The 19,480-nt window shown below is 36.6% G+C and overlaps 1 protein-coding gene across 1 annotated transcript; it reads right to left on the bottom strand.

The window, feature by feature from the left end:
- Positions 1-14,181: 14,181 nt before the first annotated feature.
- Positions 14,182-19,253, bottom strand: LOC110901268. Its single transcript, XM_022148107.1, has 2 exons — positions 18,792-19,253; positions 14,182-14,343 (listed from the first exon to the last, which is right to left on the bottom strand). The coding sequence occupies exons 1-2, from the start codon at positions 19,251-19,253 to the stop codon at positions 14,182-14,184; spliced, it is 624 nt and encodes a 207-aa protein (XP_022003799.1).
- Positions 19,254-19,480: the final 227 nt, after the last annotated feature.

Below are 19,480 nucleotides of genomic sequence, written 5' to 3'. Positions count from 1 at the left end.
ACTCGAACTCAGATCCTTAATTGATTCGTTTTGTTTCATGGAGATATTCCATAAGCACGTTACATACATTGTTTTGCTCATAAACTTCAGTTACTGATTGTGGCTATTGCAAAAAACATCCTAGTATTAAAACTATGTATAAATACCTTTCCATGATTGTTAATATTGTGTCTGCTGCTTTGCAAACGAAAAGATATGATATGGGAGGCAAATAAGGAGAATCAAAAAGAAATTCTTAAAGGTGAAATTAGGATCGGGAAATGATTAAACTAAGAGGTTTCTCTTGTACGAACCAGAGATACATGATATGGTTCTCATCATAGAACAATCATAAGTTTGCTTAGATTATTTATGGAAGTTGTTGACGTAGTTCGTTATGTTAAAGAAAAAGGAGACCGCACTTAACAACGATTTAATGCAAAAGGTATTTTATCATAATTTAGGCCGCACAAATGCTCAATTTATCTTAAAAAGTCAAGACTTAATAAAAGCGGTTAAGTTGATAAACAAAACTAAATGAGCATTGAATGATTTATGACAAAAGGACTTTGATTCGATGTCGGGAAAAAGTGTCTTCTTTTTTTTTTTTTTTTTTTTTTTTTTTTGTAAAAAAAACAGTATTACTTGTATATTGGGAAATGGTAATCCAACAAACTGAAAGAATGTTAGTAATAATCAATAAAATTTGAAGTTGACATTTTTAATACGGTTTTGGATATGAAATTTCAAGAATTTGGAAGTCGATTCAATGAGGTAACATCAGTATGATGGAGCTCAAAACGAGTGTGCTAAAGTCATAGGTAACATAATGTATGTTTTGACATGTGCTAGACTTGTCACTACAAATGTTGTAGGAAGATAAGTAGACATACTACTACTAGTAATCCTGGAATACAACATTGGGGAGCTATTAATTGAGTATTTAAACACTTTAAGAAAACCATGGATTATTATGAATACGACAGATAGACTTTTGTAGTATTGGAGATGCGAGTTGGATAACTGATCAAGAAGACTATGCATCCAGGAGTAGCTAGATTTTCAAACTTGGTGTCGGAGCAATGTCTTAGGGAATGATGAAACAAAGTTGTATATCCGACTCTATCAAAACTACAAACCCCTTTGTGGCATTGGCTTCTTGTTGTAAAGAAGCAGAATGTCCAAGGGATCTACTAACCAACATATTGTTATGGCCTAAACCAATGCCTATATATAAGGACTACTAGAAAAAATGATTGAAAGTACTTCAATGGGGTTTTGTAGTTGAATGTGGAAGTGAGGGCGCTTCTTGTGAGCTAAGGGCTTGGCGCTAGAACATTCTGAGAAACTATGATAAGACCCATTGTCGGTTTAAAGTGGATTGAACGAATGAACATAAGGATATGCATGAGGCGTTTCCGTATAAAATATAAAGGAAGATGGTTCAGTGAGTCAGTGACTATGGTTCAACTATTATTACCCTAGTTAGGCTTAATTGCTTTCAACACATAATTGTTAAAGGTGCAAAATTCCAGCTTTAATTATGCACAACACCCCAGGGGCGGACCTACCTCTTTGGTAGGGGTAACCCCCGCTACCCCTTGGTCGGAAAAAAATTGGAAAAATTAGTGTAAATTTTGGAAAAATTTGACGTTTTTTGGATTTCGTTACGGCTTATTTATAACACGTTACCCCTTGGTCGGAATCCTAGATCCGCCACTGCAACACCCCCAAGGTTTTCGTATTCTTCTTAGATTTTGGGTAGTCTATTTTTACAATTGAGTTTATTTTGAAAATGGTTGGAGATTGTTTGGTTAATATTTTCCAAATAGAGTCAAATGTGTTTTTCTAGTCATAAGTAAATCAAAGGAAGAGTTTCAGGAATCAGTTATAATTAAATCGGAAGAACATGGTCCGTTTGGTCAAATATGAAGTTTGTATGCTTTTTTTTCTAGTTAACTTATATACAATTATACATAAAAACAAAAATATATTTAAGAACCCAGAGAAGCGATCTGCTATCAACCAATCAACAATTTATAATTTTTGTAAGATTAAATATATTATGTTTAATATTTAATCTATAGCCATCTTAATCATTTACATTATAGAGATCAAAATATATTAGAACCTATTATTTAATTAGTTGGTAATTGTTGATGGACCATATTACCCTTAGTAACTAATTAGGTTTCCTCCTGGGTGCTTATATAAGGAGAGTTATGTGGAGGTTTAAGGGTTACTCAGTTTCACAATTCACACCCCATAAGCCATAACATCATCACGAAACCTCCTCTCCTAAACCGATACCCTTTTCGGTTTTCTTAGCACCATCATCAGTCAGCACCCTAAGGAGGAACCGAATCAAGATGACAGGCATGTCGAACTCTCTCACAGGATTCTCCTCTGCACTATCTGCGGTGACAGGTATGATTCATATGTTTTCCTTCATGCTTAAACAGAACTGAACCAACATGTGGTATCAGAGCATATGTTGATTAGTCAGTTCTGTTTTCGTATCCATAATTCTGGGATTGAAACTTGGAAAACGGAATTTTTGAAACCGTATGAACATTAACAGCCGTGACTGCCGGTTTCGAGTCATGAATATCGACTCGAAATCATTGTTTTTCGGAAAAGATTGACCATATGTTCAATCGGAATTAATTGGATTATGTTTTAACCGAAATATGTTTAGAAAAATTATAAATATTCATGTTTCGGGTTCCAGAATTTTATTTTTTTTATGATTAGGGTTCATCATGTTCATGTGAAAATTCGAATATTCTGTTATGTTTTGGAATATGATTTGGATTATTTAGTGTTTTTCCTGATTTTGATCTAATTTTGTTCTCTAAATTTTTTAGAAAACTGTTAAAAGATAAGCAGATTATAATTTCGAAATCTGTTAACAAAATTAGATCAGCTTAAACAGGAAAGGATATCTTTTAATCCCTTAGATTTCGAATTTTCGGTTATGATATCAAATTAACAGCTGTTAGCGAGGTTGCTACTCGAGACCACGAGGTTGCTACTCGCAACCATGAGGTTGCTACTCGCAACCATGAGGTTGCTACTCGCAACCATAACGTCATTAGTCGCAATCATGAGGTTGCTACTCGCAACCAGAATGTCATCACTCGCAACCATGAGGTTGCGACTCGCAACCATAACGTGATTAGTCGAAACCGTAGTTGCGACTCGCAACCATAACGTGACTAGTCGAAACCGTAGTTGCGACTCGCAACCATAACGTGACTAGTCGAAACCGTAGTTGCGACTCGCAACCATAACGTCATTAGTCGAAATCGTGGTTGCGACTCGCAATCGATCCGCGCTAACGGGTGGTTTGCTATTAAATAAATGGTTTTGTAATTTACTTAGTTAATTAATCAGAATCAGATAATGTAATGTTTTACAAAACCAGAAATAGCTTAACTTGAATGAGCTTTTGATATATCATTTCTGGCCAAAGCTGACTTGATACATCTACTTATCATTCAAGTATTACGAAAGCTATGCTAAGTGTGCATCATAAGCATGAATGTTTTAATATCTGGCCAAAGCTGATTTAATTCTTTCATAGATGGCATACTTAGCAAGTGCATAACTAAAGTGATTGTTTCAATTTCTGGCCAAAGCTGATTTGTTACAACCACTTTGCACATATGCTTAAATGATTACACTTCTGGCCAAAGCTGTTTTGTTTTCGTTTAAGTAGAATTTTTTAGTTAAGTCTATTATTTTGATGTTAGTAATAGACATTATCACAGCTTCGTTATGTAAAATGGTCATTATTTTGCCTGCCTTAGTTTAACGTGCCCATAGATCACATTAGAATTTCTTCCTTAGTATCATAACTTGCTCATCTTATTTCCACTATCAGCACCCAACTGCGGGATTCCACCTTTGACTGGTGATAACTTTGCTGCATGAAAGGATGCTCTCATGCTTACTCTCGGATTGCTTGATTTCGATTATGCTCTAAGAGAGAAAAAGCCAGCGGACCTTACCACTCAAAGTACTGCTGCTGAGCAGTTAACTCATGAAAAGTGGACTAGGTGTAACCGCATGTCTCTCATGTTTATGAAGCAATCCATAAGCAATGCAATCAGGGGAGCTATTCCTGATTCTGAAGATGCTAAGACCTACTTGGAACATGTGGAGGCTCAGTTCAAAGGGACGTCTAAGGCGCACGCTAGTACTCTTATTCTCAAGCTGGTGACAACTAAGTATGATGGGAGGAGCGGCATTCGCGAGCACATCATGATGATGAACGACATGGCCAATAAGCTGAAGGGGCTGGAAATGGAAATCAGTGATGGTTTCCTTGTTCATTTCATCATTACTTCGCTTCCTTCTTCTTTTGAAGCATTCAAGATCAACTACAACACTCAGAAGGAAAAGTGGACGATGAGTGAGCTGGTCGCTATGTGCGTACAGGAGGAGGAGCGTATGAGGATGGATCGCCATACTGATGTTGCCAACTTTACTACCTCCAATCCTAAGAAAAGGAAGCACAATTATCAGAGGAAGGATGCTTCTAAAGTCCATAAGTCTAATCCTAACACTAATGCAAGTGCACCTTCCAGCTCTAAGAACTCCTTAGGCAGTATCCGCTGCAAGTTCTGTAAAAAGACAGGACACATGCAGAAGGAATGCCCTGATTTTAAGGAGTGGCTGGCTAAGAAAGGTAACGATTATTTTATGATACTTGAGTCCTATAATTTAAGTGTTCCTGCTAATTCTTGGTGGTTTGATTCTGGTTCTATGGTTCATGTTACCAATTCTACTCAGGGATTCCTTTCAATCCGGAAGCTGGAAAGAAACCAAAGAACGCTTAAGGTTGGGGATGATCGAGAATTAGAAGTGAAGGCCATTGGAACATTACAATTAGTTATGAAAACTGGTTTATGTATTAAACTTTATGATACCTTATATGTTCCTGAGGTAACTCGGAACCTTGTATCAGGACCAAAGTTAGACATGGACGGTTTTATTGTTTCCCATGGTCATCGCAAACTCTCTATCCATTATGATTCTGTTCTTTATGGTACTGGTGTTCTGGATGGAGGACTCTATAGATTAGAACTAGATGATGGCTTTTCCAAATCTTTGTTGTCATATAACATTAATGAATCACTCACAAAGATGGAAGAGAAACGAGACTTAGAGACTTCATCCATGTTGTGGCATCAGCGTTTAGGCCACATTTCAAAAGAGCGATTAAATCGTCTCGTAAAGGATGAAGTCTTACCTCCTCTCGATTTCTCTGACTTTGGAACATGTGTCAAATGTCTTAAAGGTAAAATGACATTAGCGAATAAGAAAGGTGCCACTAGGAGTTCTAATTTATTAGAACTCATTCACACTGACATTAGTGGTCCCTACCAAATCGCTGGCATAACAGGACATACCTCATTTATCACTTTTATTGATGATTATTCTCGTTACATGTACTTGTATCTTATTAAGGAGAAATCTGAATCTCTAACAACTTTTAAAGATTATAAGGCTGAAGTTGAAAAGCAATTAGATCGTCAGATTAAAGTTGTGAGATCAGATAGAGGCGGTGAGTATTATGGAAGACATACTGATGTGGGTCAAGCTCCTGGTCCATTTTATGAGTTTTGTAAGGGCCAGGGGATTGTGAACCAATACACCATGCCTGGTACACCTCAGCAGAACGGTGTCGCTGAAAGAAGAAACCGTACCCTTATGAACATGGTGCGCAGTATGTTAGCCAACACTAACTTACCATTATTCCTCTGGACTGAAGCGTTAAAAGCAGCTGTTCATATACTCAATAGAGTTCCTTCTAAGTCTGTCCCTAAAACTCCTTATGAACTTTGGACAGGAAGGAAACCGAGTCTTAAATATATGAAAGTATGGGGCTGCATTGCTGAAGCAAAACTTTACAATCCTTTCCTAAGGAAACTTGATCCTAAGACAGTTACCTGTTTCTTTATCGGGTATCCTGAGAACTCTAAGGGTTATCGTTTCTATTGTCCTTCCCATGTCACCCGTATTGTTGAAACCAAGTGTGCTGCGTTCCTGGAGAATTTCAAGGTCAGTGGGAGCAGTACCAACCCTTACGAAGAATTGCAAGAAGTACAAGACGCGGGGGGGAGAGACTCGTCGCTTACCATTACTCCGATTACTCCTCTTGTACCCAATGCAACTATTGTTCCTGAAGCTACTGCACCAACTGCAAATTCACCTCTACAATCAGAACCCATAATACCTCATGACGAAGGCACATCAAACGCTCAAAACCAAGACAACGCTGAACCCGATAATCTACTCAGGAGGTCATCCAGGCAAAGAAGGCCTCCTAATTGGGATGATTATGTTACCTACCTGACTGAAATGGATCCCGGAAAGCTAAATGATCCTATCTCTTACAATGAAGCCATTAGCAGTGATCAGTCTTCTGAATGGAATAAAGCAATGATTGATGAGCTTGATTCCATGAAGAAAAATGACGTTTGGGATTTGGTAGAATTACCCAACGGAGTCAAACCCGTAGGATGCAAATGGGTGTTCAAAACAAAACTGGATCCGAATGGAAACGTTGAACGCTACAAAGCAAGATTGGTTGCAAAGGGCTACACTCAGAAAGAGGGAATTGATTATCAAGAGACGTTTTCACCTGTCTCTCGTAAAGATTCATTAAGGATCGTCATGGCCCTAGTAGCTCATTTCGATTTAGAGCTGCATCAGATGGACGTAAAAACCGCTTTCCTTAACGGAGATTTGGACGAAAATGTTTACATGAAGCAACCTGAAGGCTTTGAGCCTGAAGGTCAGGAGCATCTAGTCTGTAAGCTGAAGAAATCCATTTACGGGTTAAAACAAGCATCACGTCAGTGGTACCTCAAGTTTGATGAAGTCATGAAGAAGCAAGGTTTTATGAAGAATCAAGTGGATCAATGCACCTACCTCAAGATGAGTGGGAGCAACTTTACTATACTTGTCCTTTACGTTGACGACATTCTATTGGCAAGTAATAGTTTAGACATGTTGCATGAGTCGAAGCGGTTACTCTCGCATAACTTCGACATGAAGGATCTCGGAGATGCATCTTACGTCATTGGCATCGAAATTCACCGAGATAGAAACAAAGGGATCTTAGGATTGTCCCAAAGGGCCTACATAGATCGTGTCCTTACACGGTATAACATGCAACAGTGCAAACCCTCCATCGCTCCAGTAGTTAAGGGAGATGTTTTCGGTTCGTTTCAGTGTCCGACAACAGAGGTTGAGAAGGAGCAAATGAGCCAGATACCTTACGCATCAGTAGTCGGGAGCTTGATGTATGCTCAAGTCTGTACTCGTCCAGATATCGCTTATATTGCTGGAATGCTAGGCCGTTATCAGACTAATCCTGGCTTAGATCATTGGAAAGCAGCTAAGAAGGTACTTCGATATCTGCAAGGGACGAAAGACTATAAGCTGACTTATAGAAGAAGTGATCATTTAGAAGTGGTGGGCTATTCTGATTCTGACTTTGCCAAATGCAAAGATGACAAGAAATCCACTTCGGGCTATATCTTTATGTTAGCAGGCGGCCCTATCTCTTGGAAGAGTCATAAACAACAGTTGACCACAACTTCCACAATGATGGCAGAGTACATTGCTGTTTATAACGCAACCTGTCATGGAATGTTGATTAGAAATCTGGTCACTGGACTCAAAATCGTTAATTCCATTTCTAGACCATTGAAGCTTTACTGTGATAATTCAGCTGCCGTTAGTTTCTCGAACAGTAACAGTTCGACTGGAGCTGGTTTATATCTCGATACGAAATATCTATTTGTACGTGAACGAGTTGAGGAAAATAATCTTTGTATCGAGTATATTAGTACTAAGGATATGCTTGCGGATCCGATGACTAAAGGTCTCCCTCCTAAGGTTTATGAAGAACATGTTCGGAATATGGGATTATGTAAAGACCTTATTTGAGCATATTGTACTAGCTTATGTTTTATGTTTAATGAAATTTCCTCAAGTTTGATTTTGTATGTCTATTAGAATATGTTCAACCGGTATAATGGCATATAGACAAATAAAAGTTACAAATCAAACAAAGGGCTTACGCGTATTTTGATCATAACGACTAGGTTTTAAATTAAGGCTATAGTATGATTAATGGGGGTCCTGAGTCGCATAATGATTCAACGGCTGTATTTCTCTGCTATAGTACTTGTTTAAGGCTAAAATGAGTGTTAACTCCTGATCAGGCTTAGCTAATACTCATAGTAAATGATTACTCGGCTAAGTGGGAGAATGTAAGATTAAATATATTATGTTTAATATTTAATCTATAGCCATCTTAATCATTTACATTATAGAGATCAAAATATATTAGAACCTATTATTTAATTAGTTGGTAATTGTTGATGGACCATATTACCCTTAGTAACTAATTAGGTTTCCTCCTGGGTGCTTATATAAGGAGAGTTATGTGGAGGTTTAAGGGTTACTCAGTTTCACAATTCACACCCCATAAGCCATAACATCATCACGAAACCTCCTCTCCTAAACCGATACCCTTTTCGGTTTTCTTAGCACCATCATCAGTCAGCACCCTAAGGAGGAACCGAATCAAGATGACAGGCATGTCGAACTCTCTCACAGGATTCTCCTCTGCACTATCTGCGGTGACAGGTATGATTCATATGTTTTCCTTCATGCTTAAACAGAACTGAACCAACAATTTTCTGTAATTTTAATTAAAAGACTAAAAAATATATATAGCTAGTGAGTTATATATATATATATATATATATATAGGGAGCCGCTAAAATGAAAACCACCCCCAGTTGTAAGAACCGCGAGAACCACTTTCAACCAATAGGATCATGCCAACCAAAAAGGTATTTAGGTCATTTTGTTTATATGTCATGTCCATCATGTATGTCTTGTCTCTTATTAAAAGCTTTCACATCTCAGTTCATTTCACATTTCTCTCTCTTATATCTTCACCCCTCTTTTACATTCTTCATCTCTGATGATGAAGATCGTCATCTTCACACATACACAACCTTTATTAAAAGCCTTTCACATCTCTGATGAAGATCATCATCTTCAGCCTTTATATCTTCATCTCTGATGAAGATCATCATCTTCGTTGCCACGTCTTCCGATCTCGACGACTCCACCGCCACCGCCACCGCCACCACCGGTGGTTGTACCAGCCGACGCCAGCCAGGTAGTTTCTGTGTGTTTTTTTTCTCTTTTTCAAAGACCAGTTCTTCTGGCGATGATGATGTGGAAACCCACACATGAGCCTTGTTCTTCATCTGAGAGATTAATGGCGATGATGATGTCGGTGGTGCCGGCGATGTTGGTGGTGCCGGTGGTGCCATCGACGTCGGTGGTGCCGGAGTTTGAGTGGTGGGTACAAAAGACGGCGACTGTGGCAGTGGTGTCGAGAACGGGGACGGCGGCGGCGACGGGTTGGTAGCGTAGCAGCCGGTAGGGCTCCGGCAAGTGACGTTAGCAGGTGGGTTTTGATTCAGTTGGGATTTTTATTCAAGTTGTGTTTTGCTTGATTCAAGTTGTGTTTTGAATCAGTTGGGTTTTGATCAATTGTGTTTGCGATTTTGTAAAAATGTGTAGGGGTTCATTTTTGAGGTGATTTTGTGGTGGTTTGCTTGATTCAGTGGGCAAAGGGGCTTGTTGGAAGCTTTGTGCCCTTTTGGGGGGGTCCAAAGGTTCGATATTGTTTCTGTTGTTTTTGCAATCACACAGTTTGTTTTTGAATGAGTTTTGGTTTGATTATGTTTGTTTGGTGGTGGGTCTGTACATCATGATTATTTGATTATGTTTATATTAGAGATGCTTTTGGTGGTGGGTCTGTACATCACGCTTTTGATTTGATTATGTTTGTTTGGTGGTGCTGGGTTTGAATCTGGGTTTTGAATCTTTGTGGGTTTTGTCTTGTGGGTTTGAATCTGGGTTTTTAATTTGTTGAATCTGGATTTTTATTGCTGTTGAATCTGTTGAATATGGGGTTTTGTTGCTATTGAATCTGGGTTTTTGTTGCTGTTGAATCTATTGATTGATGATCTTGTCCCTTTTGAATGTTCAAATCGTTTGAATATGTTTGAATGTTGAATCTGGGCTTGAAATATGTTTGAATGATGTTTCTTGTCCCTTTTGAATGTTTAAAACAGTTGAATATGGTGCCTCATTTTGAATCGGCAGTGATGATGTAAAAAAAACTGACAATGGCGCGGCAAGGACGGCGGAGGGTAGGTTTTTGAACCTGCAACCCCATTTTGCAGCCGTTGATTATCGGAAAATCTGAGCCAAAACTTCGTTTTTTTTTTCTAGAATCCACTCGTTCTTTTGATTTTTGTTTGTTGGGTTTTTATTTTTTTATTTTTAAGCGTCGATGATGATAACAATATATCTGAGACGCTTCACCGAGTGTGCGATTTTCTGGGTGCGTTCGGTTTTGCGTAAAAACGGTTTTGTAAAAAAAAAGTTAAACCGTAAACTTTTACGTAAAACGTAAAACGTAAAACTTAAAATTTTTTACGTAAAACGGAAAACGTAAAAAGTTTTTCGTAAAGCGTAAAAAGTTTTAGGTAAAACGTAAATCGTAAATTTTTTTTAGTAAAACGTAAAAAGTTTTACGTTAAACTTAAAACGTTTTTGTAAAAAAAAAGTTATACCGTAAACTTTTTAACGTAAAACGTAAAAAGTTTTACGTAAAACGTAAAAAGTTTTTCGTAAAACGTAAATAGTTTTTCGCCAAAACTTCGTTTTTTTTTTTCAAAAATCCACTCGTTCTTTTGATTTTTGTTTGTTGGTTTTTTTTTTTTTGAGGCGTCGATGATGATAGCAAACTATCTGAGACACCCCCCGAGTGTGCGATTTTCTGTTGCGTTCGGTTTTGCGTAAAAACGTTTTTGTAAAAAAAAAAGTTAAACCGTAAACTTGTTAACGTAAACCGTAAACTTTTTATCGTAAAAACGTAAAAACCTGAAGCGTAAAAAGTGTTACGTAAATTTTTTCGTAAGTTTTACGTAAAACGTAAAACTTAAAAAGTTTTACGTAAAATGTAAATTTTTTTTCGTAAAACGTAAAAAGTTTTACGTAAACCGTAAAAAGTTTTACGTAAAACGTAATTTTTTTAGTAAAACGTAAAACATAAAGTTTTTTTAGTAAACGTAAAAAGTTTTACGTTAAAAAACGTCGAAAAAAACGTCGGAAAAAACGGCGCGTTAAAAAAACGCCGATTGAGAAAAAACGGCGCCTTTAAAAAACGGCGCCGTTAAAAAACGGCGTGGAAAAACGGCGTGTAAAAAACGGCGCGTAAAAACCGCGCGCAAAAAAACGGGGCTAAATGGGGCGTAAAAAAATTGGGGCAAAACGGGGTGAAAAAAATTTCGGCGGAGACGGAGCATAAAAAACGGCGCGCAAAAAAGGGGACGTAAAAAACGTCACGGTAAAACGGGACGCCAAAAACAAGCGCGCAAAAAAATTCGGTTTGTTAAAAAATGTTAATTTAAAAAAAGATCTTAATAAAAATATTTTTTTAATAAAAAAATATCACAAAATCTGAATTAAAAAAATGATTTTAATAAAAAATTATTATACAAATCCGAATTTAAAAATATTGTTTAACATAAAATTCTGTTTTTTTAATATAAAGTAATTAATGAATAAGACAAATAGACAATTAAATATAATATATATATAAAGACAAAATAGTGTAATTTTACTATACTACCCTTTTGGATTAAAATATTAAAGACATAATAAGACAAAATCTATTTAATATTAATTTTAGTTACTTTAAATCTCATCCATCCATCTCCTTAATCTAAAGGCTAGAAAGTGGTTCTCTCAGTTCTTACAACTGGAGGTGGTTTTCATTTTAGCGATCCCCTATATATATATATATATATATATATATATATATATATATATATATATATATATATATATAGGGGAGAGTTTATTGGGGAACACTAAAAAAGTGGGGAATGAGGGAACACTCTTAAAAATTATACTTAACATGTTAAAAAAAATGTTTTTCTAACTTTTTTTCAGCGCTTTTTCTTATAAATACAAGTAGAAACATTTTTGATAAAAAAATCAAAAACTAAAAATATAAAAAAATGTTTAAAAAACAGTTATATCTTATAGAATTAACTTAACATGTTAAAAATAATTTTTTTTAAAAAATTTTTCAGCGCTTTTCTTTATAAAAAAGAGGAGAAACTAGTCTTACAAAAAAATTTATTTTTTCTAAAAAAACATTTTTAGCCTTTTTTTAATTGTTTTTTTTAATATTTTCAGTTTTTTATTTTTTTATTAAAAATACTTCTACAAGTATATATAAGGAGAAGCGCCAAAAAAGATTTTAAAAAAAATTATTTTAACATGTTAAGTTAAATTTTTAAGAGTGTTCCTCTGTTACCCACTTTTTTAGTGTTCCCCAATGAACCTCACACTATGTACATATATATATAGACACATACACCTTGGGGAGAGTTTAAGCGAAAACTCCTTTTATTGTGAGAACTCGAAAACTCCTAAAAAAATCTTAAAACACACCAACTTATTTTCAACATATTTTGGTTGTAAAAATCTAGCATTTTTAAAATACAAAAAACTTGAAAAACTAAATAATTAGTATTACACATGTGTAACACTATGAAAAACCTAAACTGACCAACAACCCCCCCCCCCCCCCCCACCAAAAAAAAAAAAAAAAAAACCTAAAATCTAACCTTAAAAATTTAAACTAAACACAAAACCTAAACCCTAGAGCTAAGTAGTATTGTATATGTGCAATACTATAATAATTGCATTGAAAAAAGAATGGCATGTTAAATCTTTTGTTTGTGGCGAAAAAATATACTCGAATATACTCGAATGAAAGATAAGAAAATTTGTGATCTTATGGTGCATTTTTTAAAAGATAACAACATATGAAGAATATTGAAATATTTGAAAGTTCACTAATTATGGGTTTTTAATTGAACCCTCCCCAACCTTGTATGAGCTTCATATATGTACCTTGTCAGCTACGTATTTGTACCTTCGAGCTACATATATACATGTGTGTGTCTCTATATATTACATTACAATACTAACCTTTTAACTAAAAAATGGATTGGTTGATAAACTTTGCTGTAATTTCTTTTCTTGAATGGCACCCTATATTTTACATGGATGTGTGTGTGGGACCGTGATGTGGTTTGTTTAAATTGCGTTCAAGGCAATTCAATGAAGCATTTGAAAATCCAAAATAATTGAAGATAAGAGTTGGTATTCTCCCCTTTCATGCCGACTGATTCAATCAAACATTTGGTCAAACTTGACCATGAAGGACCCATAATGGTTAAAAAGAACACCAGCCCCATGAATTAAGTGCATGTACAAATGCAGGCGGCATCAAATCAAAAGAAAAAGGGGGCGACTCCAAAACACTTATTGAACCAATGGTGTTACCTCTCATCACTCCACAAGGTCACAAGACCTGTATTTGTGTATTTCAGGACCAATAATGCATGTAATGACACAAACCCATATTGAATTTTATAAATATAAACGTGTGTGTGTTTTAAATTAGTTACTCTACTATAAAAATGTACATAATCATCATACTCATTAAATCCCACCAATAGTAAAACTAAGGTAGGGTCTGAGAAGAGTAAGATGTAGACAACCTTACCTCTACCCCGTAGGAATAGAGAGGCTGCTTCTAGTGAGACCCCGACTCGATAGTAGTTTTGCATCAAGCCTTGGACATAAGGCACATAACACTCAGCAATTGAGACAATTGCCGATTAATGCATGTACTAACACATGGAGAAAGGAGAGCAAGAGTGGCACAATTCGTTGCTAGGTGGAAAAGGAACAAGCTGCAATTGACAGCTGCACCGTTGTTGTCTCTGCACCCCTAACGGATCGTAAGAGTGTTGCCTTATGGTCCGTAAGGAGTTCTGGCGCACTTAGATTTAAATCCCCTTGCGGTCTGTAATGGACTACCAGAACTTGGAAAATTGAAATTTTGCACTTTTAATCCCCAGACTTTATTTCTATTCCTCTGTTTAACGTATTTGGTCCCCCTCCTTCCACAAATCGGAATTAACCGAAGAGTTTGGACACGTGTCACGTTATAATTCGATATATTCTTGCGGGATGTTACACTTTCTCCCTGAGCAACAAGTTGCCTCACAAGCTCGGTAACTTTTGCTTATCATTTTCAACCAACAACCTAATTTTCTCAAATTGTTTCTTGTTTTCTTCCACGAAATTACCAATTTGTTGTTCATGATCCTTAATAATATTCTTTTGATCTTGTATCATTAAACCTTGTTGTGCAATTAGTTCACCCTAAATTAGAACAATATTACTCAAAAAAGCAACTTGTACAATAAAACAAACTCAGCAAATGTAGGTCTTTGAGGAATAGTTCTAGGTCTCTACGGAATATCACTTGGAAACAGAGGATGTGTAAGGAATGGTCCTTGAGGCATTTGAGGACGTCGAGGAAACATCCTCTGGGCATTTGAGGAAGACCAAGAGGAAGACGTCCTCTGGGCATTTGAGGAAGACCATGAGGAAAATGTCCTCTTGGAGATGGTGGATTAATTCCTGACTGATGTGGTGGAGGACCTCTACCGTTCAAGAATTCTAAGCATAGAATCAAGAATGGTCATGTGTGCGTACTTAAACTATAGGCTAGGTCAAATCATGGTAATTTTTCCTAATTCTCTATAATTATGGCTCTGATACCAATCTGTCACACCCCAACCGATGGCGGAAACATCGGAGTGAGACGAAAACGGGATTACAAGAGACTTCATAACACTATTTTGCGACAAGTATTTAAAAGTCAAAATTTCATTTCATTACTAAATCAAAGTACAATGTTTGAAACAAAAGACAACAAGGTTGAACGAGAAGCAAAATACAACAAAGTACTAAAATTTAAATGGGTTTCTAGTTCATCCTACTAGATTTCGTCCATCATCATCATCAACAATTTCTGGCAATACGTATTAAAGTACATGTCAACACATAAAGTATTGGCGAGCGTACAAGTTTGTCTACTAGCATAAGTATAAAAATGATTAAACGAATCCACATGGCATAAACATAATCTAGAACATATCATGGCAATCCTAACATGCAACTCCTACTTATCAACCCAAAGTTTCCTGCTAGCGTAATTTTATCGTAGCAACGATAAGACCGTTTTGTTTAACTTAACATGACCTCAAGAATACGGACTGTGTGTTAATCCTATAGCGCTATACATGTTAAGGGAGGCTTGATCGAAGTTATTGACAAAGTATATTGCAATTAAGTTTCTAGCATGTATGAAGTCTTAGCATAACGTATTAAGCATGTATATCGGATTGTTTGTTTTGTGCTTAAGCATAAAGCATGTGATTGTGTGAGTCTGATAACAAATACGTATTGCACCCAAAGTGACGAAAAGTAAAAGGGGTTATGTACACTCACAGTATTGTAAAGCTTTCCTAGTAACCGAGAGTTTGACGAGCGGTTGAGAGTTAGAACATCGAAGTATCCTACAACGGGGAAACCGAGGTGTGTGAGTATTTGGATTTGGTGAAGGATTCGGATTCGGAATTTAAGTACAATAAAGTATACGTATGCGAAAATATATCTTGTCTTAAACACTCATTTTGACACTAAGTTTTTTTGTGATTCCATGGGTCCTAATGTGCCAATTAAAATCATAAACGAGGAATTTAAAACAAAGATAAGTTAACCTATGTTCATGACACATAACCATAATCCGGTTATCATCAAGAATTCGGTTATATATTATATAGTATATAGATTATATTATAGGTCCATCATGTATTATCATGTAGTATCATATAAGTCACCCATGGAGGTATAATTATCTCATTGTATGATTCACCAAAGCACAAAGTTTACCAACATAGTTGGTAAACCCGGTTGGTCATGAATGAAAGTAAAATATAATTAACCTATTCAAATACTAAGTAGCTAAATCAGAACAAACCGGGCGTGTCATACCCAACATGGCAAATGTTGGAGGCGAGGCGGGGTTAACTTACTTTGGGTCTAGGAAACTACTTAGTTGAACATAAATAAAAACATCAAGTGATGTGGTGGAACAAGTTTGGAAAGCCAAGGCTTCCATGGTTCACACCTTTACCAAAACACAAGTCTTGTCATATGAACTACGGTAAACTTGGATGGTCTCAACACTTTTAGGTTGTCTAAACCTTGTCAAAACAGAAAGTTTAGAGGTAGTTTACACCTCTAAACTCATGATCAACAACCCTAATCAAGCCCCATAACCGTAGGTTTGGTTAGAGCAAGATGGTTGTAACTTTGAATGTGCAAAAGCAAGTTCATAAACATATTCATAAAGATTCTTCCAAAACAGAAAGTTTGGACCTCAAAGTGGTGATGTTCCACCTTAGTTTACCATGGTAAACTTGTGAAAACACTCATAGAGGTGTTCCAAGCTTTCAAGTGGAAGAAAAGATAAAGAAAGTGAGGTAGGAGCTCACTTTAGCACTTAGAGTTTTCTGCCTTAAACTTGGATCTCCAGTAGATTATTGAGTGATTTGAGAGTGTTTGAGGGTTTGGAAAAGTGCAAATAAGGTGTAGGAGGCTTGTTTATATAACGCGAAGGTAGGGTTTTGTGTTAAAGAATGTTTAAAGATGATTGGGGAGGAAGAAGGTGGATGGGAGTTGGCCAATCTGCATTCAAGAAACCATTCGCTGTGGATTCACCGCCTTGGCATCACACGAAGGCAAAGGGGGAGGGGGGCTGCGTGACGTGGCGCCTCCTTTGGCCAGCCGAGTTTGATTTGTTACACTTTTAGCCCCTGAACTTCCTTTTGTTTAACATTTTATGCAATAACTTTAATAGTTAACATGATTTCAAGCATGAAAAGCGTATGTAAGTATAATTCGTGTATCGTGAATGTATGTATGAGTATTTGCACGTATAACAAGTGTTGGTGTGCAAGTAAACACGTATTTAATGATTGATTATATGTATAAAGTATGAATTTCATTATGATCAAAGTCTCAGAATACAAGGTTGGAAATGAATACGAATACAACTTTCCAAGAATAGAAATATGATTACACTTCCCAATTACGGAAAATACAAAACTGCGGAATGTTACAGTCTCCCCTACTTTAGGAAATTTCGTCCCGAAATTTATTCAAGGGGAAGACTCAACGAACAGATGCGGATGCTTGGTCTTTATATCACTCTCGAGTTCCCAAGTGAATTTGGCGCCGCGTTTTCCTTTCCATCGAACCTTGAGTATGGGAATTCGATTGCACCTAAGTTGCTTGGTCCCTCGATCCATGATTTTGACTGGTTTCTCGACGAAATGTAGAGACTCGTTGATTTGAAGATCGTCGAGTGGAACTTGAAGTCCTTCTTTGGCTAAGCACCTCTTTAGATTTGAAACGTGGAATGTCGGATGAACGTTGTTGAGTTCTTGAGGTAGAGCCAGTCGCTATGCTACCTTGCCAATCCTTTTGAGAATCTTGAAAGGACCTACGAAGTGAGGAGCGAGTTTGCCTTTCTTACCAAATCGAACCACTCCTTTCCAAGGGGATACCTTGAGAAGTACGTGATCACGAACATTAAATTCCAACAGTTTGCGTCTTCTATCAGCGTAACTCATTTGTCAGCGTAACGAGTTATGGTTTATGAGTTATTGTAATCAAGTTTTTTGAGTTATATTTTCTTGGTTATAATAGAAGTTCTTGGAGACTTATTCCATTTGTTCTTGTTCGTATGTTTGATTAGTCGATTGGGATTGGGTGACTTTAAATATCTAAACTTGTAATAGTGTTATAAGTTATGGGCAATCATCATGCCCCCTACCATTCCGCTGCGGGTCAAGGGTGACACTAACCTAGTGTATGTATAAAAATGAGTTCCTAAAATATAAACTTAAAAATGTTATTGGTTTTAAATTTGAAATGTTATACAGTTAAATTAGTTTATGGGAGAACTTGAGGGCTGAAATATAAAATAAACTAACTCTTGAGTGACAATTTGTGAAATTCTAGGAAACCATTGTTAAATTAGTCTTATGGAAGAACTTGAGGGCTGAAATACAAAATAAGCTAACTCTTAGTGACAATTTCATTTTGTGTAATGCTAGATAACCAAAGGCTTATCTGGCTAGAGCGTGTGCTTGGAGCCTTCATGGGGCTTTATTAGTCCACCTAAGCTTTACGTCAGCGCCATATCACCCCTGGGGCATTATCATGCCCTCCTTTAATTTGCAGGGTGTGGATGGAGACCCCGTCATGATTACCTAATTATTTATTTATTTAAATATTTAATTTTTTAAATTAAATGGAAATTTTAATAACTAGAAAAAACATAATTTCATTAAAAAAATAAAAACACTACATAATTTCATTAAAAAAATAAAAACACTGCATTAATTTCATTAAAAAAATAAAAACACTACATAATTTCAATAAAAATAAAAAATAAAAACACTACATAATTTCATTAAAAAAACCACACAAAGTAATTTATAACTCGTCGTCTGTGTCGACTCCTCCTTGTTCACGATAAAACCATAGGTGCTTGGTCAAATCGGCTCGAATGTTATGGTGTGTGTGCCTAGCCCGTATCTTCGCTCGGATATCTTCTTTCTCAGCGTATGTTAGTATTGGGTTCGTCGGTTGGTTACTTTCATCATAGCTTTCTCCACAAAACGCTCTACTCGAGTCCTCCAATATCATGTTATGCAAAATGATACACGTATACATGACGTTTCTTATTTTACCTTTTTCAAGTATCCTCGACGGTTGGGAGAGGATAGACCATCTTTTTTTAACACGCCGAAAGCCCGCTCGATATCTTTTCTTGCTGACTCTTGTTTTTTCTTGAAATACAATCTTTTTTCGTCATCTGGACACGAAAGAGTTTTTACCAACGTCGCCCACTCGGGATAAATACCATCTGTGAGATAGTAGCCATACTTATACTCCACGTCGTTTGCATATAATGAAGTATCTGGTTCAACCTCGTCTATGACATCGTCGAATAGATTCGAGGACATTAAAACTGCAATGTCATTGTTCGCACCAGCCATGCCAAAGTACGCATGCCAAATCCATAAATCTTGAGAAGCGACCGCTTGTAATATCGTGGTTGGACTATTGTGGTCACCACGATGGTGTTGCCCTTTCCAAGCGGTTGGACATGCCGCCCAGTCCCAGTGCATACAATCAAGACTACCCAACATTCCAGGAAACCCGTGTATGCGTTAATGGGCCTCGTATAGAAGTGGAACGTCGGCTGCGGTTGGCATCCTCAAATATCGTCTCCCGTACAGAGAGATAACACCTAATAAACTAGTGTTAATAAAAAATAATAACGATGTAAATTAAAATAATAAATAATAGTGTTAATAAAAATTACCTTCACAAAAATTTTCAAGAGACTCACGACACATTCTTGACGACATCCTTA

The sequence above is a fragment of the Helianthus annuus genome, chromosome 13 (genome assembly GCF_002127325.2).
Source record: "Helianthus annuus cultivar XRQ/B chromosome 13, HanXRQr2.0-SUNRISE, whole genome shotgun sequence".
In the NCBI taxonomy this organism is placed as follows: domain Eukaryota; kingdom Viridiplantae; phylum Streptophyta; class Magnoliopsida; order Asterales; family Asteraceae; genus Helianthus; species Helianthus annuus.
This window is presented reverse-complemented; position numbering and strand designations above follow the sequence as displayed.

Bases quoted from the DNA above. Each gene is read 5' to 3' on its own strand.
- LOC110901268 (XM_022148107.1), bottom strand. From the start codon at position 19,253: ATGTTGGGTAGTCTTGATTGTATGCACTGGGACTGGGCGGCATGTCCA. The intron at 14,344-18,791 runs GTAAAATAAGAA...GTTCTAATTTAG, and splicing joins GTCGAGGATACTTGAAAAAG to GGTGAACTAATTGCACAACA.